Raw genomic sequence first — 26,432 nt, 5'->3', positions numbered from 1 at the left:
GCTGTAAAATAAGTCTGAAAATTTTAAAGTCATGAAATCATGAAAAGTTTCTTTGCCAACCAAAGGGTTAATATGTTCAACTTAGTTAATGTGTTTAAAATTGCTATTGTGCACTGCTACAGTAAAGGTAGCTCACTGATTGATGGCATTAAGTGAGGAAAGAAACTTAACGTGTCATCATGACTCACTGCAACTCACTGCTTTCTATATCAGCATCAGTGTACATAAGAACCATTAATTTTGAAATCTGTACCAACATAACTCATTTCCTGCTATGAAATTTGTCAGAGTTAGAAATTCTGATAAAAGAGATACTCTATAAACACTGGGAGCCAAAGTTCTTTTCATCTACTTAGAAGTTTATTGGCTTTGTGATTAAAATGTCTTAAAGATCTTAACAGCATTTCTGATAGTGTTTGAGAACTTGTTTTTATCCAAAAAATGTGAAGTCAGTTGGGATACTAGAGATCATACACATTGCCATGTAAATGTCTACTCTTTAATTTCAGTTTCTTATTCTAGCTAAATATCAGCATCCATCTCATTGGAAATAGTTTTCTGGAATTAAAGTTCAGTTCTTGTTTTGTTTGTACCATGTAGAGTTAATGAAAAAAAATGCTTTTGTAAAAGCAGCCATTAAGGTGGGAAAACATTCTTGGTGTACCTAGGTTCTGTCAAAGTTTCTTATGTGTTCTAGTTTACTCCCTAACCATAGTTCCAGAACTGTGCCTGGCACATAGTAGATGTTCAGTATTTACTGAACAAATGTACTAGGCTCATGGAAAGTACTTAGTTGAGAGGATATAACTTTATTACATTTTATACATTTATATACATTTTATACATTTTATATGTACCTATATATCTATATTTTTTTCTCCAACCAAATTAAATTAATAACGTGAGTGTGTTGGTATGTGGAGGATTATTTTATCTTTTTTTCCTTTTTTATCTTTCAGCAAATATTTGAGTCCCAACTCTAGATATACAATGAGTAATATGCAGATTAGTTAAAAACACAATGTCTGCCGTCCAAATGTTTTCTAATCTAGTTAAGAATATAATCGTTTGAAAGTATATCCTTCCAAAGTTTCTTACTAAATTACTTTGTCATTAAAATAGCTGAAAAGAAACTGTTGTTGATGTAAAGTACTGTACACTTTTTGACGAATTTTGCATTCTTAATCTCTTCACAGATTTTACAGATTTTACAGTCCCAGCCAGATGCAGCACATCAAATATCTCAACAAGTGGGTTGGCAAGACACTTTAGTTAGGCTTTTTTTAAAAGCAAATTTTGAAAATGGAAATACTCTTCATAAGCACAGTAGGGCTGTTGTAATGAAAGACAATGATAAAAATATATCAGCTGAAGATATGAAGAGGAACTCTGATGAAAAGACAGATGAGGAAAAAATCAGCTCTTTTGCCTCAGCTCATGTGTCTTCAGATCATTGGAGTTTGGAGGATAGACACTCCCTAGACTCAAACACACCATTATTTCAAGAAGATAGCTTGATGGGAGAATTATCTTTCAAATCAGAGAATCGAGGAGAATTCTGGCATAATAACCCTTCACATCTGAGTTTAGATCTCAGTGGAATTGATTCATGTGAACTGAGTGATAGTGGAAGTCAAATGCCAGACAGCTTGCCTAGCACGCCATCCCCGATAGAGTCCACTAAGTCATTTTCTGTGCAGTCTGACAAAGAAAGCAGCATCACAAATGATGTGGGCTTTAGTGATGACTTCCCTTTACTTGAAAACCAAGAGGTAAGATTCCTTATTTGTCCAAATGTGGTTTTATTTTTTTTTATGTCTGACCTCAGAAATGTGTGATCGTTAACAATTTCATGTATTATTCATGTTCCAAGTCTCATGATCTAAGGTATTAGAAGCCTGGAAGTCACCAAATTGTGAGTGTCTTGAGAGCAAAGCCAGTGTCTTATTCATCTTTACATCTCTAGGGCCTTCGTAGTAAAGTTCCAGGTTCATGTAGCCACCTTAAAAATATGTTGCATGATTATAATTCATGTACCTGATGGTTCTCGTGATCTGCTTTTAACACCCCCTCCCTCTAATAATTTCATATTAATTTCTCTTTTTTATAGAGATGTGAGGAAGAGCTTATTCAATTACTGACAAATATTTTGAACTGTGTAATGTGTAAGGGACTAGAAAAGTCTGATGACGATACTTGGATTGAACGGGGACAAGTGTTTTCGGCACTAACTAAACCAGGAATATCCAGTGAGCTACTTCGACCATCAGATGAAATAAAACTAATGTAAGTAAGCATTCATTGGTGATATGCCCTCTCCTTTTAGAGTGGGCAGGAGTCCAAAATAATATTTGTTATTGAACCTTTATTCAGTATTCAGTGGATGTAGAGAGAGAGAAAAGGAGAAGCTTTGTGCTCAGCCCTTCTCCTGTCTGCCATTCTAGTGGGATCTAGAGAGAAATCCAAAACTAACTCCAATGTGAGGAGATTTAATTCTTACATTAATTTGGATTCTAAGTGATTATATATTCCTTGTTTAAGTTGTTTTCTGCAGTATCTAAGCACTTGGTGCATGTGTTCTACAGTCTTGTCCAAATTTGAGTGCTTCCATGCTAAAGGAAGGTAGTAGTGTTTTCATGAAAATGACTTCTCTAAAGCTTTGAGTTCCCTGCATATGATAGAACACTGTACCAACAGCACACTAGAACAGAATTACTTTTTTGTTTTTCCATAGGTCTAGACTCTCTGTAAGGCATAAGGCTTTCTTCCCTAACATTTCCAATTTCGGTTTTTTGTTTTGTTTTGTTTTGTTTTTTTGCGGTACATGGGCCTCTCACTGTTGTGGCCTCTCCCGTTGCGGAGCACAGGCTCCGGACGTGCAGGCTCAGCGGCCATGGCTCACGGGCCCAGCCGCTCCGTGGCATGTTGGATCTTCCCGGACCTGGGCACGAACCCATGTCCCCTGCATCGGCAGGCGGACTCTCAACCACTGCACCAGCAGGGAAGCCCTCCAATTTCAGTTTTAAAGAAACTTTTAAGTATCTCATGGAGGCTGGAATGTGAATTATTTTCATAGCTTTTTCAAGGTCAAGTCAAACAGGTAACTTTTACTTTGCCTTTTAATATTAGGTATATTAAAGATAAGTACTCCAAAGATTAAAAAGTTGCTTCATTATTACTAAATTCTATCCACAGTGTCTTATACCTGCCAGTGATACTGTATCTTTGGAGGTACATTCCTATTAATAAGTAACGAGATTTGTTGTTGCTGGGTTTTTTTTTTTTGGTGACCTGTTATTTTTATAAATTTAAAATGGTTTTAAGAGGACTTTGTTTTATACTTAGTTTGCTACAGAAGATGTTAGAATGGGCAGTCACAGAAAACAGAGAAGCAAAATTTAATCCAGTAACTGCTGAAAATGCTTTCCGACTCATGCTGATCATACAGGACTTTCTGCAGTCAGAGGGACTAGTTAATTCGAACATGTGGACTGAGAAGGTACAGTAACATCTCTTTGAAATTATTTGTTTAGTAGTGAAGGACTTTCAAAGAAAGAAATTTTGTATCCCCTCTTTTCAGAGCATTAATATTTAATCAGATGTGATAAACATGGATAAGATGTGATAGTCGCAGATGTGATAGTTACTTTTGTTAAGTAACTCTTACTAGGATAATTCTTTTGTTTTTTACCAACTGAACATTGAATTGGTTTTGAAATATTTATGATTTGTATTACTGTTGGGAAAACTCATCATCAGTAGATTTAAAAATGGAATGTTTTTATTTCTCAATTTTTCCTTTGTGTTAGCTTTTAGAGGATATGATGCTGCTCTTCAACAGTCTGTCAGTCTGGTATTCTGAAAGTCCTGTATGGGTGAAACTCTCACAGATTCAAATCCAGATGCTTCTAGGCTTCATTGGAAGGGGTAATTTGCAGGTTTGTCGATTCTTTTTTGTTATTTTATATACTCACATGCAACATAGGAATTTGTGCAGTAACTGAATGGCAATTATGTTTTCAGCATTTTAATTTTTTAATCAGTTTCAAAAATATCATGATTTAACTCTAGTTTCAGTTTTGTGAAATGAGAAAGAAGCTTGAGAGGCGGCTAATCGATTCTTTTTTCCTGATGTTTATGATTCAGTATAATTTAAGGTTTCCTTTTAGAGGATTTATGTATAGCTTATATTAGAGGGCATTACTCACATCATCTACGTTTAGTATAGCTACGAGCTCTACAGCCTGCATAGACTTTTATACGTGTGGAGTTCAGGGCTTGCATTTTTAGGAAAATTATTTTTTAAATTGTTCTGTCAAAATCTTTTTCTGTACTTAGTAATCCACTAATTCAGTTTTACATTTATCTCATTTTTCTTCATTTATTAAACACTTACTGAATACCTACCAAGTGTTAGCATTGTGCTAGGTTTCTACTATAAAGATAAATAAAAGATGGACCCACAGAATATTTATTATTTTCAAAAATTTTAAAGGTTGGGAAAGTTCCATGCAGATTTTAGTCTGTCATCTTTCTATTTACATTGGATGCTTGTGACTACCTGCATTGGATTAGTCATGACATGTATCGCATGGTTATTTATCTGGCCCTTTTTATTTTCTTTTGATAATCGTTTCTAATATAAACTTGCTATAATATTGATAAGAACATGAGGAGGTTAAAATACCATAAGGTTGCCCTATTTTAAAAAGACCATATTTTTCAACATATATTCTTTTCCAGTCATTTAAGAAAACATACTCATTGTGGAAAGTACCCAAAAAACATAAAGAGAAAAAATAGATAAAACATCCTTCATCCCATAGCCTAAGAGAAAACAACTGTCAATATTTTAATGTTTTTTTCTCTGTTTATATTTTTTTAGATGATTAAAACCATCATATATTTTGATAATTTTGTGTTCTTTTTTATTTTTCTTACAATTATATTAAACTCATTTCCCCACATTACTAACTTTTTAAAAGATAGTGGGTTTTTTTCCTAATCATAAAGGTAACACATGGTCATTGGAAAAAACATGGAAAAAGCAGAAAAGCTAAACAAAAAATAAACATTCTGATATGTGGATGATGAAAATTTGAATTGTACAGCTTTTAAATACAGTTTGAAAATTATATGAACTAAGAACTTTAAAAAAAAGTTACTATATGCTTTGTCTAGTAATTCTACTCTAAAACTATATCCTGAGGTAATAATCTAAAATACCAAACAGTATTTGTACACATAGATGTTCATTGTAGTTTTCTTTTTTTCTCCATCTAGAAATAGAACAAAGGTAACTTTTTTGGCTTTTTTATTAATATGAGTCTGGTGGCTGGCTGTTAAAGCCCTTGCAGCCAGCATACCAGGTAGTTCTTTTTTTAGATATTAGAACTCTGTTTTTTTCCACTCATGATCACCCTCAGTGTTTTTATCCTTGGTGAGATTTCCAAGAAGTAAAATGTCTGTTTTAATTTGCTCATGATTAAATATCCAGTGCCTGTACCATAGTAGCACTCTATAAATACTTATTAAATAAATAAAGTGTGCAGCACCTACAGGTAAGACTGATCCTATCAACCAGTAGTTAGTGACCTATAATACTTCTCACTAGCTACTTGTTTAATTTCACTCCCTCAGGAATAAAAGCATATTTCCCTGAGTTTGTGCATGTTAAAGGCTGGGGAAGGAACCCCTTCCCTTATAGGGGTTTAAATAGAGTTGCCTGCAAAAAGAATCTGGCTAGCAAATTTGTTTTGTTTGGCCCATACATTATTATTTAATTGCCAGCATTTAAGTATTAGGAGATTTCACATCAATGCCAGGATCTCCCAGGTTGTCTTTAAAGCAGGACTGAGTAAGTTGTTGATTTATTTAGATGCAGTATATGGTCACCGTGTTGTCTGGGTTTCTGCTCCTTCAGTTGTCTTGGCTCAGCCAGTGATTCTCTTCACTAGCTACACATGAAATCACCTAGAGGAGCTTTTTAAAAATGCCTTTGTGGGCTTCCCTGGTGGCGCTGTGGTTGAGAGTCCGCCTGCCGATGCAGGGGACGCAGGTTCGTGCCCCGGTCCGGGAAGATCCCACATGCCGCGGAGTGGCTGGGCCCGTGAGCCATGGCCACTGAGACTGCGCGTCCGGAGCTTGTGCTCCGCAATGGAAGAGGCCACAACAGTGAGAGGCCCTCGTACCGCAAAAAAAAAAAAAAAAAAAAAGGCCTTTGTGTGGGGCATCACTCAGTAATTAAACAGGAGAACTAGGGCCCAGGTATTTTTTGTCATTTCTCAAGTGACCATAATGTAGTACTCTTTATAATGTGAGGGCAGGGCTATCATATCTATGTGTGGGGGGGTAGTGTGTGTATCCAAAGTTAAGTCGGTGGTAAGTAAATCATTGTATTCACTGAAAGTGTCTTTATAATTTTAAATAAACATATAAACTTATAGTTATTTAATACTGTGATACTAACTTAAAAGCAAATCACTGAATATTCAACCTTTCATGTGAATAGTATTTTTAAAAACATATAGCAAAAAAGCCCAGAATATTAACATTAGTATTTCCTGGATAATGATATTTTATGACCTTTTGTCTCACATTTCTTGGCCTCTATTGGGTTTGAGCTGCTTTAGTAGATTCAAAGACTAAAGTGAAGGGATTTGGGGAAAACCTGAGAAGGGTAGAGAAGCTTCACTAGTAGAGGCTTAAGTTAAAAGTAGAAAAGTTAAAGTTTTGAGCCATCTTAGAGGTTGTGTCCTCCAATGCTGTTTGCTTCTTTAAGTCTTGCATGGAAAGACTGCCTGAGATCCCTTATTGTTGCCTTGGCCTGCAAAGACATGTGCATACAGCTCAGATCAGCTTTTGGTACACATATATTCTTTTTTTTTTTTTTTAACATCTTTATTGGAGTATAATTGCTTTACAGTGGTGTGTTAGTTTCTGCTGTATAACAAAGTGAATCAGCTATACATATACATATATCCCCATATCTCCTCCCTCTTGCGTCTCCCTCCCACCCTCCCTATCCCACCCCTCTAGGTGGTCACAAAGCACCGAGCTGATCTCCCTGTGCTATGCAGCTGCTTCCCACTAGCTATCTATTTTACATTTAGTAGTGTATATAAGTGCATGCCACTCTCTCATTTCGTCCCAGCTTACCCTTCCTCCTCCCCTCGTCCTCAAGTACATTCTCTACATTTGCATCTTTATTCCTGTCCTGCCCCTAGGTTCTTCATAACCATTTTTTTTTTAGATTCTGTATATAGGCACATATATATTCTTGAAGTGATGTCAGTTTTTAATACTTCCCTTCTTTCCCTTGCTTTTCTTTATTTTGAAAGTAATATGATCCAAAATTGGGTTATAGGGTTAAGGGAGAAGGAGACACTTTATATCATTTGTCCTGTTTTGGTTTTAAGACTTCCATCTTTCTCTAGTCTAGATGAAATGAGGCCCCTTCATGACCAATTTACCTTTCTAGGATGGAGTTTAAGGCCAGAGCTTAAGAGTAATATAGCATATTCCTTTGCCTGGGTTTGTGACCTAGATATGTATTTTCCTTGGGAACTTTACTCAGTTGCCTGTTCACTGTCCTTTATCTATAAGAATGCTTTTGATTCCAAATAACAGAAATATCAATGCAAGCTGACTTAGTTAAGAAGATTCAAATAGTTGAAAATTCCATAGCTAAGATGAGTTTAAGGCATGATTCAGTCAAGGCTCTAGTTCCATTTGTTTGCTGTTCTCACAGCATTACTCTCCATCATGTCAGCTTGTCTTAAGCTGACTGCCCTAATTGTCACAAAATCACTGCCAGCAGCAATTAAGGCTACATGCTTCCTTGTTCATATCCAGAGAAAGAGAGTGCTTCTTCCTAGAGTCATTGTTGGTAGACAGTTCTTCATGGATCTCCTGTGAATACAGACACTGGATGCCTTTGTGATGAACTGTCTTTTTGAGGACGCATGTATAGAGAACAGCTTGGGAAGATAGAGATGATGTCTCCCTCCAGAGCAAAAGCAGGTTTGTTTACTGTCCAGTATAATAAAGATAATGTCTCCTTCCAAGGCAACGTTCAGGTACACTTACTACCCAATTTAAAAGACTTGTGTTCACTTTGCTTGGGGTTCCTCTCCTATAATGCAACCACTGGGTGTGCAGGCATCATCTAGTTCTGTTCATTTCTCACCATGGAATTACATTTCGGGGAACAGGGCAAGTGCTGATATTCTGGCTATTGCTAATGCTGTAGATCTTCGTCTCTGATCCAGGAGTCTCATTCTTCTGCCAGCATCTATGAAACAATGGTAGGCTAACTTGTCAGCTTGGAGATGAGGTATTGATAAAATCCAAGCCCTTTCACAGTTCTTTACTGTTATTGTATAAAAGTTGTGTCTTTGCATGATAAAGCTATCCCTGAATGAATCCATGTGACAAAGACAGTGACATGAGTTGACTGAAAGATGAGTTACCTGAACCAGTCACTGTGGCAAGGGGTTGGATATTCTGTTTGGTTTATATCTTTTAGAATTAGAGATGGAATCATCCCCGAATTCCTGCAAACTCTCTGAAGGAGTAGAGTGGATGTTGGGGTGATTAATTATCAACCTCTTAACTTTTCTGTATATTCCAAATGAAACGTGGGTTACTTTTATAATTTATTTTAAAAAACAACTTCAAGAGGAGCCAAAGAACTTTGTTATCATTAAATATCTGCTTTATTTTACTATTTCACTCCAGGTTTGTGCAGTGGCATCAGCTAAGCTAAACACCCTTCTTCAGACCAAGGTGATTGAAAATCAGGATGAAGCATGTTACATTTTAGGGAAGCTGGAACATGTTCTAAGTGAATCAATCAAGGAACAGACTGAAATATACTCATTTCTGATTCCGCTTGTCCGTACCCTGGTTTCCAAAATTTATGAGCTTCTCTTCATGAACTTGCATCTGCCTTCTTTACCTTTTACCAATGGAAGCTCTTCATTTTTCGAAGATTTTCAAGAATATTGCAGTTCAAATGAATGGCAAGTTTACATTGAAAAATATGTAAGTTTCATCTTTGTTGAGTGGGGTTTTTCTACTAAATTATCATTTTTATGGAAGCATGCATTAAATTTTGCGTATGTATATTTTTTATAAGATTGTACCTTATATGAAGCAGTATGAAACCCATGCATTTTATGATGGTCATGAGAGCATGGCACTTTATTGGAAGGATTGTTATGAAGCCTTAATGGTGAATATGCATAAACGAGACCGGGAAGGGGGAGAGAGCAAGCTCAAGTTTCAGGTAAAAATTATTAAATGTTTTTAATACCAGTTTTTTATGTTGATTTCAAGCATTTAATGTTCAAATGAGAGTAATAACAAGACTGAACTTTGAAAATGAACAATATTTTATGTTTTTTATTTTTTAATTTATTTTTAACATCTTTATTAGAGTATAATTGCTTTACAATGGTGTGTCAGTTTCTGCTTTATAACAAAGTGAATCAGTTATACATATACATATGTCTCCATATCTCTTCCCTCTTGCGTCTCCCTCCCTCCCACCTACCCCATCCCACCTCTCTAGGTGGTCATAAAGCACCAAGCTGATCTCCCTGTGCTATGTGGCTGCTTCCCACTAGCTATCTATTTTACGTTTGGTAGTGTATATATGTCCATGCCACTCTCTCACTTTGTCCCAGCTTACCCTTCCCCCTCCCCGTATCCTCAAGTCCATTCTCTAGTAGGTCTGCATCTTTATTCCATCTTGCCCCTAGGTTCTTCTGACCATTTTCTTTTCTTTTTTTTTTTTTTCAGATTCCATATATATGTGTTAGCATACGGTATTTGTTTTTCTCTTTCTGACTTACTTCACTCTGTATGACAGTATCTAGGTCCATTCACCTCACTACAAATAACTCAGTTTCGTTCCTTTTTATGGCTGAGTAATATTCCATGGTATATATGTACCATATTCCATTGTATATATGTACCACATCTTCTTTATCCATTCATCTGTTGGTGGACACTTAGGTTGCTTCCATGACCTGGCTATTGTAAATAGAGCTGCAGTGAACATTGTGGTACATGACTCTTTTTCAATTATGGTTTTCTCAGGGTATATGCCCAGTAGTGGGATTGCTGGGTCGCAGGGTGGTACTATATTTACATTTTCTTTGTGTGTGTGTGGTACGCGGGCCTCTCACTGTTGTGGCCTCTCCCGTTGCAGAGCACAGGCTCCAGAGGCGCAGGCTCAGTGGCCATGGCTCACAGGCCCAGCCGCTCCGGGGCATGAACCCGTGTCCCCTGCATCGGCAGGCGGATTCTCAACCACTGTGCCATCAGGGAATCCCAGTAGTTCTATTTTTAGTTTTTTAAGGAACCTCCATACTGTTCTCCATAGTGGCTGTATCAATTTACATTCCCACCAACAGTGCAAGAGGGTTCCCTTTTCTCCACACCCTCTCCAGCATTTATTCTTTCTAGATTTTTTGATGATGGCCATTCTGACCGGTGTGAGATAATATCTCATTGTAGTTTTGACTTGCATTTCTCTAATGATTAATGATGTTGGGCATTCTTTCATGTGTTTGTTGGCAATCTGTATATCTTCTTTGGAGAAACAGTCTATTTAGGTCTTCTGCCCATTTTTGGATTGGGCTGTTTGTTTTTTTGATATTGAGCTGCGTGAGTTGCTTGTATGTTTTGGAGATTAATACTTTGTCAGTTGCTTCATTTGAAAATATTTTCTCCCATTCTGAGGGTTGTCTTTTAGTCTTGTTTATGGTTTCCTTTGCTGTGCAAAAGCTTTTAAGTTTCATTATGTCCCATTTGTTTATTTTTGTTTTTACTTCCATTTCTCTACGAGGTGGGCCTAAAAAGATCTTGCTGTGATTTATGTCGTAGAGTGTTCTGCCTATGTTTTCCTCTAAGAGTTTGATGGTGTTTGGCCTTACATTTAGGTCTTTAATCCATTTTGAGTTTATTTTTGTGTATGGTGGTAGGGAGTGTTCTAATTTCATTCTTCTACATGTAGCTGTCCAGTTTTCCCAGAACCACTTATTGAAGAAGCTATCTTTTCTCCACTATATATTCTTGCCTCCTTTATCAAATATAAGGTGACCATATGTGCGTGGGTTTATCTCTGGGCTTTCTATCCTGTTATATTGATGTATATTTCTGTTTTTGTGCCATTACATACTGGCACATATGTAGCTTTGTAGTATAGTCTGAAGTAACGGAGCCTGATTGCTCCAGCTCTGTTTTTCTTTCTCAAGATTGCTTTGGCTATTCAGGGTCTTTTGTGTTTCCATACAAACTGTGAAATTTTCTGTTCTAGTTCTGTGAAAAATGCCAGTGGTAGTTTCATGGGGATTGCATTGAATCTGTAGATTGCATTGGGTAGTAGAGTCATTTTCACAATGTTGATTCTTCCAATCCAAGAATATGGTATCTCTCTCCATCTATTTGTATCATCTTTAATTTCTTTCATCAGTGTCTTATAATTTTTTACATATAGGTCTTTTGTCTCCTTAGGTAGGTGTATTCCTAGATATTTTATTCTTTTTGTTGCAATGGTAAATGGGAGTGTTCTCTTAATTTCACTTTCAGATTTTTCATCATTAGTGTATAGGAGTGCAAGAGATTTCTGTGTGTTAATTTTGTATCCTGCTACTCTACCAAATTCATTGATTAGCTCTAGTAGTTTTCTGGTAGCATCTTTAGGATTCTCTATGTATAGTATAATGTCATCTGCAAACAGTGACAGCTTTACTTCTTTTCTTCCAATTTGGATTCCTTTTATTTCTTTAACTTCTCTGATTGCTGTGGCTATAACTTCCAAAACTATGTTGAATAAGAGTGGTGAGAGTGGGCAACCTTGTCTTTTTCCTGATCTTAGTGGAAATGGTTTTGGGTTTTCACCATTGAGGACCATGTTGGCTGTGGGTTTCTCATATATGGACTTTATTATGTTGAGGAAAGTTCCCTCTATGCCTACTTTCTGGAGGGTTTTTATCAGAAATGGGTGTTGAATTTTGTCAAAAGCTTTCTCTGCATCTTTTGAGACGATCATAAGATTTTTCTCCTTCAATTTGTTAATATGGTGTATCATGTTGATTGATTTGCATACATTGAAGAATCCTTGCATTCCTGGGAATAAACCCTTCTTGATCATAATGTATGATCCTTTTAATGTGCTGTTGGATTCTGTTGGCTAGTATTTTGTGAGGATTTTTGCATCTATGTTCATCAGTGATATTGGCCTGTAGTTTTCTTTTTTTGTGACATCCTTGTCTGGTTTTGGTATCAGAGTGATGGTGGCCTCGTAGAATGAGTTTGGGAGTGTTCCTCCCTCTGCTATTTTTTTTTTTTTCTTTTTTTTTTACAGTACGCAGGCCTCTCACTGTTGTGGCCTCTGCCATTGCGGAGCACAGGCTCCGGACACGCAGGCTTAGCGGCCATGGCTCACGGGCCTATCCGCTCTGCGGCATGTGGGATCTTCCCAGACCAGGGCACTAACCCGTGTCCCCTGCATTGGCAGGAGGACTCTCAACCACTGCGCCACCAGGGAAGCCCCCTCTGCTATGTTTTGGACGAGTTTGAGAAGGATAGGTGTTTGCTCTTCTCTAAATGCTTGATAGAATTCGCCTGTGAAGCCATCTGGTCCTGGGCTTTTGTTTGTTGGAAGATTTTTAATCACAGTTTAAATTTCAGTGCTTGTGATTGGTCTGTTCGTATCTTCTATTTCTTCCTGGTTCAGTCTCAGAAGGTGTGCATTTCTAAGAATTTGTCCGTTTCTTCCAGGTTGTCCATTTTATTGGCATATAGTTGCTTCTGGTAATCTCTCATGATCCTTTGTATTTCTGCAGTGTCAGTTCTTACTTCTCCTTTTTCATTTCTAATTCTAATGATTTGAGTCTTCTCCCTTTTTTTCTTGATGAGTCTGGCTAATGGTTTATCAACTTTGTTTATCTTCTCAAAGAACCAGCTTTTAGTTTTATTGATCTTTGCTATCGTTTCCTTCATTTCTTTTTCATTTATTTCTGATCTGATCTTTATGATTTGTTTCCTTCTGCTAACTTTGGGGATTTTTGTTCTTTCTCTAATTGCTTTAGGTGTAAGGTTAGGTTGTTTATTTGAGATGTTTCTTGTTTCTTAAGGTAGGCTTGTATAGCTATAAACTTCCCTCTTAGAACTGCTTTTGCTGCATCCCATAGGTTTTGGGTCGTTGTGTTTTTATTGTCATTTGCTTCTAGGTTTTTTTTTTTATTTCCTCTTTGATTTCTTCAGTGATCTCTTGGTTATTAAGTAGTGTGTTGTTTACCCTCCATGTGTTTGTATTTCTTACAGATTTCTTCCTGTAATTGATATCTAGTCTCAAAGTGTTGTGGTCGGAAAAGATACTTGACATGGTTTCAGTTTTCTGAAATTTACCAAGGCTTGATTTGTGACCCAAGATATGATCTATCCTGGAGAATGTTCCATGAGCACTTGAGATGAATGTGTATTCTGTTGTTTTTGGAAGGAATGTCCTATAAATATCAATTAAGTCCATCTTGTTTAATGTATCATTTAAAGCTTGTGTTTCCTTATTTATTCTAATTTTGGATGATCTGTTCCTTGGTGAAAGTGGGGTGTTGAAGTCCCCTAGTATGATTGCGTTACTGTCGATTTCCTCTTTTATGGCTGTTAGTATTTGCCTTATGTATTGAGGGTCTCCTATGTTGGGTGCATAAATATTAACAATTGTTATATCTTCTTCTCCGATTGATCCTTTGATCATTATGTAGTGTCCTTTGTCTCTTGTACTAGTCTTTGTTTTAAAGTCTATTTTGTCTGATATGAGAATTGCTACTCCTTCTTTCTTTTGATTTCCATTTGCATGGAGTATCTTTTTCCATCCCCTCACTTTCAGTGTGCATGTGTCCCTAGGTCTGAAGTGGGTCTCTTGTAGACAGCATATATATGGGCCTTTTTTTTTTTTGCGGTACGCGGGCCTCTCACTGTTGTGGCCTCTCCCGTTGTGGAGCACAGGCTCTGCACACGCAGGCTCAGCGGCCATGGCTCACGGGCCCAGCCACTCTGCGGCATGTGGGATCTTCCCCGACCGGGGCACGAACCCGTGTCCCGTTCATTGGCAGACGGACTCTCAACCACTGCGCCACCAGGGAAGCCCTGGGCCTTGTTTTTGTATCCATTCAGCCAGTCTATGTCTTTTGGTTGGAGCATTTAATCTATTTACATTTAAGGTAATTATCGATATGTATGTTCCTATTACCATTTTCTTAATCGTTTTGGGTTTATTATTGTAGGTCTTTTCCTTCTCTTGTGTTTCCTGCCTAGAGAAGTTCCTTTAGCGTTTGTTGTAAAGCTGGTTTGGTGGTGCTGAATTCTCTTAGCTTTTGCTTGTCTGTAAAGGTTTTAATTTCTCTGTCAAATCTGATGAGATCCTTGTTGGGTAGAGTAATCTTGGTTGTAGATTTTTCTCTTTCATCAATTTAAATATGTCCTGCTACTCCCTTCAGGCTTGCAGAGTTCCTGCTGAAAGATCAGCTGTTAACCTTATGGGGATTCCCTTGTGTGTTATTTGTTGTTTTTCCCTTGCTGCTTTTAATATTTGTTCTTTGTATTTAATTTTTGATAGTTTGGTTAATATGTGTCTTGGCATGTTTTTCCTTGGATTTATCCTGTATGGGACTCGCTGTGCTTCCTGGACTTGATTAACTATTTCCTTTCCCATATTAGGGAAGTTTTCAACTGTTTTCTCTTCAAATATTTTCTCAGTCCCTTTCTTTTTCTCTTTTTCTTCTGGGACCCCTATAATTCGAATGTTGGTTTGTTTAATGTGGTCCCAGAGGTCTCTGAGACTGTCCTCACTTCTTTTCATTCTTTTTGTTTATTCTGCTCTGCAGTAGTTATTTCCACTATTTTATCTTCCAGGTCACTTATCCATTCTTCTGCCTCAGTTATTCTGCTACTGATCCCTTGTAGTGAATTTTAAATTTCATTTATTGTGTTGTTTATCATTGTTTGTTTGCTCTTTAGTTCTTCTAGGTCCTTGTTAATCATTTATTTTCTCCATTCTATTTCCAAGATTTTGGATCATCTTTACTCTCATTATTCTGAATTCTTTTTCCAGTAGAGTGCCTATTTCCTCTTCATTTGTTTGGTCTGGTGGGTTTTTGCCTTGCTCCTTCATCTGCTATGTGTTTCTCTGTCTTCTCATTTTGCTTAACTTACTGTGTTTGGGGTCTCCTTTTCACAGGCTGCAGGTTTGTAGTTTCTGTTGTTTTTGGTGTCTGTCCCCAGTGGCTAAGGGTGGTTCAGTGGGTTGTGTAGGCTTCCTGGTGGAGGGGACTAGTTCCTGTGTTCTGGTGGATGAGGCTGGATCTTGTCTTTCTGGTGGACAGGTCCACGTCTGGTGGTGTGTTTTGGTGTGTCTGTGGTCTTATTATGATTTTAGGCAGCCTCTCTGCTAATGGGTGGGGTTGTGTTCCTGTCTTGCTAGTTGTTTGGCATAGGGTGCCCAGCACTGTAGCTTGCTGGTCATTGAGTGGAGGTGGGTCTTGGCATTCAGATGAGATCTCTGGGAGTTTTTTGCCATTTGATATTACGTGGAGCTGGGAGGTCTCTTGTGGACCAGTGTCCTGAACTTGGCTCTCCCACCTCAGTGGCACAGCCCTGACGCCTGGCTGGAGCGCCAAGAGTCTGTCCTCCCCACAGCTAAGAATAAAAGGGAGAAAAAAAAAAAAGAAGGAAAGAAAGAAGAAGATAAAATAAAATAAAGGAAAATAAAATAGTTATTAAAATAAAAAATAATTAAGAAAAAAATTTTTTTAAGTAATAAAAGAAGAAGAAAACCGGACGGAGAGACCCCTAGGACAAATGGTAAAAGCAAAGCTATACAGACAAAATCACACACAGAAGCATACACATACACACTCACAAAAAGAGAAAAAGTTGGAAAAATATATATATCATTGCTCCCAAAGTCCACCTCCTCAATTTGGGATGATTCGTTGTCTATTCAGGTATTTCACAGATGCAGGGTACATCAAGTTGATTGTGGAGATTTAATCCGCTGCTCCTGAGGCTGCTGGGAGAGATTTCCCTTTCTCTTCTTTGTTCGCACAGCTCCCGGGCTTCATCTTTGGATTTGGCCCCGCCTCTGTGTGTAGGTCGCCTGAGGGCATCTGTTCTTCACTCAGACAGGATAGGGTTAAAGGAGCAGCTGATTCGGGGGCTCTGGCTCACTCAGGCGGGGGCGAGGGAGGGGTACAGATGCAGGGCGAGCCTGTGGTGGCAGAGGCCGGTGGGACGTTGCACCAGCCTGAGGCGCGCCGTGCTTTCTGACGGGTAAGTTGTCCCTGGATCACGGAACCCTGGCAGTGGCGGGCTGCACAGGCTCCCGGGAGGGGAGGTGTGGATAGTGACCTGTGCTCGCACGCAGGCTTCTTGGTGGCAGCAGCAGCAGCCTTAGCGTCTCATGCCCGTTTCTGGGGTCCACGCTGATAGCCGCGAATCGCGCCCATCTCTGGAGCTCCCTTAAGCGACGCTCTTAATACCCTCTCCTGAAGCACCAGGAAATAAAGAGGCAAGGAAAAGTCTCTTGTCTCTTCGGCAAGTCCAGACTTTTCCTGGATTCCCTCCCGGCTAGCCGTGGCGCACTAACCCCCTTCAGGCTGTGTTCATGCAGCCAACCCCAGTCCTCTCCCTGGGATCTTGACCTCCGAAGCCCGAGCCTCAGCTCGCAGCCCCGCCCGCCCCGGCGGGTGAGCAGACAAGCCTCTCGGGCTGGTGAGTGCCGGTCGGCCCTGATCCTCTGTGCGGGAATCTCTCCGCTTTGCCCTCCGCACCCCTGTTGCTGTGCTCTCCTCCGTGACTCCGAAGCTTCCCCCCTCCGTCACCCGCAGTCTCCGATCGCTAAGGGCCTTCCTAGTGTGTGGAAACCTTTCCTCCTTCACGGCTCCCTCCCACTGGTGCAGGTCCCGTCCCTATTCTTTTGTCTATGTTTTTTTCTTTTTTCTTTTACCCTACCCAGGTACGTGGGGAGTTTCTTGCCTTTTGGGAGGTCTGAGGTCTTCTGCCAGCGTTCAGTAGGTGTTCTGTAGGAGTTGTTCCACTTGTAGATAGATGTATTTCTGATGTATTTGTGAGGAGGAAGGTGATTCCGCATCTTACTCTTCCGCCATCTTTAAGCTCCTCCACGTTATACTCACTCTGGCCCGCGGTCCCAAGGACTGTTGCGGCTTCAGCTGGTGGGGCCCCTCCAGAGCCAGCAGCCTTAGTGAGGCCGCCCTCCCCTCGGGCTCCAGGGCACTTCAGTCCGAACAGTGTTTCTTATTGTTTGTCCAAAAATTATTTGAGAATTGGAAGAAAAACAGATAAGAACTTAAAAATTAATATCAAAATGTTCTGTACATAGTGATTATGTAAAAAGTCTATCAGGCTGATAGTAGATATCTTTAAGGAGGCTGAGTATGTATCAGTCCTTAGAGGGAAATTTATAATACAAAGTACTTATTAATTTGAGACCTTTCTTCTTTTTTAGTATAAGTTCATTCTACCCTAAGGAACTTGAAAAAGTAAACTAAATTACATTAGTTTGGTTTTTTTGTTTGTTATTTTTTTGTTTTGGCCGTGCCACGCGGCTTGTGGGATCTTAATTCCCCGACCAGGGATTGAACCTGAGCCACCACAGTGAAAGCGCCAAGTCCTAACCACTGGGCCACTAGGGAATTCCCTTATTAAAGAGCAGAAATCAACGGAATTGAAAGCAGAAAAACAATAGAGAAAATCAATGAAACCAAAATCTACTTAAGATATCAATAAAATTGATAAACTTCTAGCCAAATTGAGGGAAAAAAAGTGAAAAATTACTCATACCAGAAATGAATCACCACTGACTTCACAGACATCAACATGATAATAAGGGACGACTACAGGCTAATCTGTGCACATAAATAAGATGATTTAGATGAAATGGATCAATTTCTTGACAGCTACAAATTTCCCAAACTAATTCAATAATAAGTAGATAACCTGGATAGTTCTCTGTTAAAGAAATTGAATTTATAGTTAAATACCTTCCAAGAGGGAAAACTCTAGGCCCAGATGGTTTCAGTGGCAAATTTTACCAAGTGTTTAACGGAGAAGTTACACCAATTCCTCACACTCTCTTCAGAAAATTGAAAAGTGGCATAACTTCCCAACTCATTATATGAGGCAATATTACCCTCATATTGAAACCATACAAAAACAGTGCAAGAAAACTACAGACCAGTATCCCTTGGGAACATAGGTGCAAACCAAATCTAGCAATGTATAAAAAAAAATACATCACAACCAGGTAGAGTGTCTGTTGGGAATGCAAGGCTGGTTCAACATTTGATGATCAGTTAATAATCAGTCACATTAATAGACTTATCAAGAAAAAGTACATGATCATATCAGTAGATGCAGAAAAAGCATTTGAGAAAATTCAGCATCTATTTATGATCAAAGTTTTTAGCAAACTAGGATTAGAAGGGAATACCTAAATCTCTACAAAAATTGTACAGCTAGCTTCATATTTAATGGGGAAGAACTGAGTGCTTTCCCCATAAAATAGAGACTAGGGTGGAATGTTCACTTTCACTCTTCTTAGTCACTATTGTACTATAAGACATAGGAAATGCAATAAGAATAGAAAAAAAAAAGGCATTTATATTGGGAAGGAAGAAATAAAACTATTTGCAGATCACATAATTATCTACGTAGAAAATCCTAAGGAATCTATCAGAAATCTATAATTAATGAATTTAGCAACATTGCAGGACACAATATCAATACACAAAATTTAATCATATTTCTATATACTAGCAACGAGCAATTGGAAACAGCAATTAAATAAATACTATTTACAATAGGTCTAAAAAGAATGAAGTACTTAGATATCTATCTAACAAAATATGTATAGAATCTATATGCTAAAAACTAGAGAACACAGATGAAACAAATTAGAGAAGACCAAATAAAAACACATGTTTATTCCATAACTTAGGTATAAAAAGAAACATTCGTAATCCACCACTACTAATATTTTGGTATATTATCCTTCCTGTATTTTTATGTATATATTTGGTTTAACCAAAATGGTAGTTTCATTTGCTACTACTTTCTTAAAATGTACTGTGAACATTTTTCCATGCCATTATATGATTGTCTAATATTCCATTATATTATGTATTAGAAGATTTAAACTTATTTCCCGGTTTTAGACCTAATTTACCAGTTTCTTCTTTATTATAAATAGTATCGATCGTCTCTGTAGTCATATTTTTATGCTTATCCACAATGACTTCCCTAGAATAAGTGGAATTACCGGTATGGAGCAATTATGATAATAATTACTGTTATATTGCCCTCAAAGATGTTCTACCAACTACTATACCAACCAGCATTTTCTCTTTAACTTCACACTTAGCTTTTCTAGGAAAACCTGATTTGAGAATATCCTTATGGGGGGGCACAGGCAGGATGGCGGGTGACTCTGAAGTCCTGGGCAGCTGGGGTGGCAGGGGTGGCTGGGCGGGCCCTGCAGCGCGGATGCTGCCGCCGCTGCAAACTACTGAGCTCTGCGTGTCGCGGCGGCACAGCACTCTTCGGGGCCGGGCGGACACCCCGCATCCACGGCCAAAGGGCCGGGAAGCCGGCCACACGTATCTGCCCAAAGCGTGCCTGTCCCATCCACCTTGGAGGCGGAGATTGCCCGTGGGTCCCTGGCCCCAGGTGCTGAACCGCACCAAGGGGCGATTGGGAAGGAGCTCATAGCGGCAGCGTCCTGGTGGTCCGCCGGAGAGCTGGATTCCCGCCTTCTCCGAATTTCCATCGTCAACTTTCTTGACCAGCCTTCTCTGGTGATCCGGACCATGCAGCGCTTTGGGCCCCCTGTTGCCCACTAAGTCAGGGCTAGGGAAAGGGGTTAAGGTCTAAACTTGTGTCCCTTCCTAGACAGTGCATCCCTCCTAGGGCAGTGATTCCTGCAGTAGTTGCCACTTCACTATGGGGGCCTCATCTTTTGCCTCTACTGGCCCTTGGGTGCTGAGGGTTCACTTGCTTTGTTTGGTGCTTAAATGTTTCTTAACTACTGAAAATAAAACTGAGCTATGATGCAATGTCTGACTTTATTTTCAAATATAGCACCTTTAAATATTCTTTCCTTTGTCCTTAGATTGGAGGGGAGGTTCTGTGATTCAGATATTCAAGTAGTACAACGTAATTGAAGACAGTTTAAGAAGTGGAAGAGGATAGGTCCTGTCATTCAGTATTAACTACTGTCCACATTCTGGAATATTTTCTTAGTTTTATAGTTGTATTTATGTAGTAAATATGTAACAGTAATAATATTTTGCAAGTTTAGCATTTTTCCTGATATTTTTCATCTAACATGAACCTTTTTCTAAAAGTTCTTCAAAAGCATTATTGAATGGATACATAAAAGATACATTATTGAATGTTTAAATTATTTTCAATTTTTGCCATATTATAGGTAATGATTCAGTGGAATGCTTGTATATAGAGCTTTGCCTGAATGATTGTTTTCTTAAGATAGACTACAAGAGGTAGAATTGGTTAAATATTTAAAGCTCTCAATCTGCAGTGTGTGAAATTGCTCGCCAAACTGTACAGAAAATGTACCCTCCCACCAGAATGCTGGTTTCCCACATCCCAGTCACTACTGGGTCTCCTCAGTAAAATTTTTTTAAAAACTGGGTTTGTATGACAAGAGCAAACGACCGAGAAACACTCGAATAAGGAGCTTTGTGGCTTACTGGCCTTGTCTCAGATCAGTGAAGAAAAACTGCTAGGACAGTCATATAGGCCTTTTGTTAGGAAGAGTTAGCTTCCTGTAGAAGAAGTTGTATCCTGCAGCCTTTCTAAACTCACTTATTATAGTAGCTCTTTGGTAGATGCCGTTGGATTTTCATCATTGGTGATCACGTTTTCTAAGAATAAAGGCAGATTTGCTTCTCCCTTTAAAAAAAAAAAAAGAATATCCTTATGAGGACTTCCCTGGTGGCGCAGTGGTTAAGATTATCTGCCTGCCAATGCAGGGGACATGAGTTCGATCCCTGTTTCGGGAAGATCCCACATGCCATGCACCAACTAAGCCCATGTGCCACAACTACCAAGCTTGCTCTCTAGAGCCCGTGAGCCACAACTGCTGAGCCCACGTGCCACAACTACTGAAGCCCATGCATCTAGAGCCCATGCTTCACAACAAGAGAAGCCACCGCAATGAAGAGCAGCCCCCGCTCGCCACAACTAGAGAAAGCCCGCATGCAGCAAACGAAGACCCAACACAACCAAAAAAAAAAGAATATCTTTATGTGCTTGAACTTCAAAACTGTGAAATTGATGTTTAATTATCATGGAGCTTTCATGACTTCTTCAGTTGTCTCAGCAATGATCTGTTTTAAATATTCGATAACACTGTCTCCCAAATCATTGATTTCCTACAAATATAGTAGTAGTTACAGTAACAATTATAATAATAACTATAATTTATTGAGAGCTTGCTACTTTTCTGGCATTATATTAAGCACATTAAATCTTAATCTTTATGATGACAATTACTGTCAGCCCCATCTTACAGGTGATGGTACTGAGCTTCAGAGAATTAAGTACCTAAGATTTGTACCCAGGTCTAGTTCCAAAGCTTATAGCCACACACGTCTGTACTGCCTCTTTAAAAGATGTCTTTTTTTTTTTTTTTTTTTTTGGCTGTGTTGGGTCTTCATAGCTGTGCGTGGGCTTTCTCTAGTTGCTGCGAGCGGGGGCTGCTCTTCGTTGTGGTACCTGGGCTTCTCATGCAGTGGCTTCTCTTGTTGTGGAGAATGGGATCTAGGTGCACAGGCTTCAGTAGTTGCAGCATGCGGGTTCAGTAGTTGCAGCACGTGGGCTCAGTAGTTGCGGCAGGGCTCGTAGGGTGCACAGGCTTCCGTAGTTGTGGCGCGTGGGCTCCAGAGTGCAGGCTCGGTAGTTGTGGCTCACAGGCTTAGTTGCTTTGTGGCATGTGGGATCTTCCTGGACCAGGGACCAAACCCGTGTCCCCTGCATTGGCAGGTGGATTCTTAACCACTTGTGCCACCAGAGAAGTCCTTAAAAGGTGTCTCTTAAATCAATGTCTTTAACTATTCATTTTAATGTGATTCAGTGTTATTTGTTTGAAACAAGTTAAATACTATTTTAGTTCCTAATATTTCCTCATAAATGAATGTCAGTGTGAGTTAGATAAGCCAGGCTTACCTCTTGTCTTTTTGAAAACTTCAAAATTTTAATTTCAGGGCTTAGAGTTATATCTTGGTAGAACTTATTATCAGAATCTATTTTATCCTGAAAACTGGAATAGGTATGTGAATTCATTTGCTAGCTAGGATGCTGTTCAGAGAGTAGCACTCTTAAGTGATGGAATTTTTCATTGTGAGAGATTTGCCCCTATAGATTTCTTTTGTCTTTGGCATTGCCTTTCAGGCCATCAACAGTAGAGTAGAATGTGGTTACTCTTCCTTTTACTTTATTTAAACTTGAGTCACATTCCAGATGCCTTATAAATCAAAAGATCTCAAAAGAAAATCATTTTACTTGATGGTATAAGGTTAATAATTCTGAGATTTAAAATCTTATGTTGAGACACTTTACATTTTTGAAGTTCTTCACGTTTATTGTTGGTTAGTTACTTTCTTAAGTTTTAAAAAATACAAGTAGATTATAGCTAGAATTATATTAAAGAAATGATTCTAATGGAATAAGAAAATCTTGTTGGTTACCAGCTTCTTTCTTTCATTGCTTGATTTTATTGGGTCAGATGTTTAAAATTACGGCATTAAATTTTAAATATACCTCTAAATATATGATTCAGTGCTATTATTTATTGCTGTTTCTTTCAGGAGTTTTTTGTGGAGCCATTTAATCGAAAAGCACGCCAAGAGAACTTGAGGTATAATAATATGCTTAAACAACTTAGCAGTCCACAGTTAGCCACTCTGAGACGCTGGAAGGCAATAAAGCTCTATCTTACATGTGAAAGGGGACCTTGGGCTGAAAGGTAGGTGTCTATCATTCATTAAATACCCTTTTTTCTTTAGAGCTCTGATCTAGAACTTTATGAATCAGTGACCTCGCCAATCCAATTTTTAAAATGTTCAATTTTTAAAAGATTACTTTTAATTAATTTGCTTGCCTTTTATGGATTATAAGTTCGGTATGTGTAGAGCTTTGTGTGTATATGTTTTTCACCATGGAGTTATTTCCTTTACTCTTACCCTGTGACATAGAATTTGTTTTGATTCCATTTACTTCTGTCTTCCTGATACCACCTCTTTGAGCTAGGGTTAGTGACGATGTGTATTTGAATATTTTACAATTTCTTTATTTGATCCTAAGTCACTTCTGTTTTGCTGAATTATATTTTATACACACACACATTTTTTAACAGCCCTTTTTTATTGTGGTAAAATACACTTAATATAAAATTTGCTATTTTAACCATTTTAAAATGTACAATTTAGTGGCATTAAGTACATTCCTCATGTTGTGTAATAATCACCACTGTCCAGCTTCAGAACATTTTCATCACCTGAAAAAGAAACCCTGGACCCATTAAGCAGTCACTAGCTATGATCCCTTCCCCCGACCCCTGGCAACCACCAATCTGCTCTCTGTCTCTATGGATTTGCCTATTCTGGGTATTTCATATAAATGAAGTCATTCAGTATGTGGCCTTTTGTGCCCAGCTTCTTTCATTTAGCTTAGTATTTTCACTATGTTGTAGCATGTATCATTACTTTCTTTCCTTTTTATGGCTGAATAATATTCCATTGTGTGGAATGGATGATGGACATCGTGTTGCTTTCCTTGTGGCTGTTGTGAATAGTATTGCTGTAAACATCTGTGGATAAGTGTTTCAACACCTGTTTCTAATTCTCTTGCTTATGTACTGGAAGAATTACTGGGTCATATGGTAATTCTGTGTTTAACTTACTGAAGAATTGCCAGACGGTTTTTAACAGCAGCTGCATCATTTTACATTCCTATCAGCAATGTTTGAGGGTTTCAGTTTCTCCACAACCTTACCAAGACTTGTCTTTTTTTTTTTTTTAATTATGGTCATCCTAGTGGGTGTGCAGTGGTATCTTATGATTTCATTGCAATTCCCTAATGACTAATGACATTGAGTATCTTTTCAGGTACTTGTTGGCCATTTGTATATCTTCTTTAAAGAAATGTCTATTCAAGTCTTTTGCCCATTTTTAAATTGGACTGTTTGACTTCTTGTGGTTGAACTGTAAGAGGTTTTTTTTTTTTCCAATAATAGACCCTTATTGGATATATTGTCTATAAATATGTAGGTTGTCTTTTCACTTTCTCCATAGTGGCCTTTGATGCACAAAAGCTTTGAATTTTGAAGTCCAGTTTATCTGTTTCTTTCTTTTGTTGCTTATGTTATTGATATCTTATCTAAGAAACCATTCCCAAATCCAGGGTCATGAAGACTTACTCCTATTGTTTCCTCTAAGAGCTTTAACTCTTATATTTAGATCTTTGATCCATTTGCAATTATATTATCTTTATTTGTACTAAACTTATTATTTTATTTTGAAAACTGTATTTGGAATAAACTCCTAAATAGCTAGTTAAGAACTTCCTTGTAACAGTGAAAGAGTAAAATATATCAAGCTGTAGGTCTGAAGATTTATGTTCAAATCTTATTCCTGTACCTGTAAATCACATGGCATCTTGGACCTGTCTTAGATTCCTCAGGTATATACTGTTGATATGCATAATAACATTGGTTTTTTTCTCAGGGTTGTTTGGGTCAAATGAGATAAGGAATGTGAATGTTTTTATAAAATGGTGCCAAAAAAATGTAAAGTACCTGATACTCTATTTCAATAACCAGTCTTTGTAATTTTAAGCGAAATAGTTTTATTTGTTTACTTATGAATATTCATAGGAAACAAAATCCACTTCACTGGAAACTAGCTAACGTAGAAAATTATTCCCGCATGAGACTTAAATTGGTGCCAAATTATAACTTCAAAACCCATGATGAAGCTAGTGCTTTGAGAGATAATCTAGGTGAGTTTCAATGGCTGTTTAATTATTTATTGAAGATAATGAGGGTGTTGGTGGGGATTGGTTATTGTTTTCATTGTTTCAAAATTATTTAATCATGAGAGAAGGGTGACATTTTATAATTGATATTTAAGTGGTTGTGTATGTTGCCTTTGGCCTAAATCTAAAATTATTTCCTATTTCAATTGATCGCAGTTTTTCAAGGAAAAATGTAATTTAAACTCATAAAATTATACTGTAGTTGATGTGAAATGTATCATCTCTATCTCCATTATGGTATAGTAAAACATGGTCCTTTAACCTTAGCCTTTTGCTTACCAAAACTGAGTTTAATGTTAAATATATTCAATATTTAGAATTCTTAGCAGCTCTTTAGGTCTTTCTTCTATGACCTGTTCTTCGTATAGAACTCCAGACATTTAGTATCTAGATGGGCCAATGCCTTTTTTCTAGAAAAAAGTGCTTAAAAATGCATAGCCTTGCAGTATATCAAAACAGATTTTAAAGAGTTTCTAAAATTCTTATGAAGCCCTTCCTTTATAGCCATCTGACTGAGCATCTGTGCACCTTATGTTTAGTGACTAAGTTATAGATGAAATGAGTACCAGTTTTTTAATCTTACTTTTTAAAATTGCCTTAATATATTGGCCAGTACAGTAAATGCCATAAAATTGAGAGCTACGATGCCTGCCATTTAGAGTCTTATACTCTGAAATAAATCAGACACAGTAAGTGATTTCCCTTAATGTAAAATAATGGCCTTGTCCATGGTACAAAGAGTGTCTTATACAGGAACGGTCAGTGTGTATAGCTTGTCCTCCCAGTATATGTCCTGAGACTATTATACTTTCTCTACCTCTTAAAATTTTATACTTACCACACAGAAAACATCTTATGGTGAATGACTTCAATTTAGTAATATTTAAGGAAGAGTGTTCTCTATTTTTTCTTCATTTTTGCCAATAAATCCCACTCCAGGAAATTCCCTGTCCCTTTCCCTCCTTCTTCAACCCTCTTACACACGTATACAGGTATAATTTTATGTTTCTTCTTCTTGGTCTCAGTTGTTTTAAGTCCAGGAAAACCAGTGTCCTTTCTCTTTTTCCATCTCTGTTCCTTTCTTTACCTAGTTTTCAAAATTATCCCAAGTATAATGATGATAATAAAATTGTACAGAAGAAAAAAATCATACATTTCAAAGTGAAATTGGGGGAATTCCCTGGCAGTCCAGTGGTTAGGACTCTGCGCTTTTATTGCCGAGGGCCTGGATTCGATCCCTGGTCAGGGACCTAAGATTCCACAAGCCGCACAGCACGGCTGAATGA

The 26,432-nt window shown here is 38.1% G+C and overlaps 1 protein-coding gene across 1 annotated transcript in view; it reads left to right on the top strand.

Moving 5' to 3' along the window:
* The window catches only part of NBEAL1 (neurobeachin like 1), a 182,322-nt gene that overhangs the window by 93,318 nt on the left and 62,572 nt on the right, over window positions 1–26,432 (top strand). Inside the window, exons 28-35 of the mRNA XM_060302023.1 lie at window positions 1,197–1,772; window positions 2,111–2,286; window positions 3,346–3,499; window positions 3,810–3,938; window positions 8,740–9,045; window positions 9,140–9,289; window positions 22,920–23,077; window positions 24,986–25,110. Coding sequence (XP_060158006.1) covers window positions 1,197–1,772; window positions 2,111–2,286; window positions 3,346–3,499; window positions 3,810–3,938; window positions 8,740–9,045; window positions 9,140–9,289; window positions 22,920–23,077; window positions 24,986–25,110 — 1,774 coding nt within the window. The remainder of the gene's footprint in view (window positions 1–1,196; window positions 1,773–2,110; window positions 2,287–3,345; window positions 3,500–3,809; window positions 3,939–8,739; window positions 9,046–9,139; window positions 9,290–22,919; window positions 23,078–24,985; window positions 25,111–26,432) is intronic.

This window comes from Globicephala melas, chromosome 7 (assembly GCF_963455315.2).
Source record: "Globicephala melas chromosome 7, mGloMel1.2, whole genome shotgun sequence".
Classification (NCBI taxonomy): Eukaryota; Metazoa; Chordata; class Mammalia; order Artiodactyla; family Delphinidae; genus Globicephala; species Globicephala melas.
Note: the sequence above shows the minus strand (reverse complement) of the source record. Positions and strands in the feature narration are given on the sequence as shown.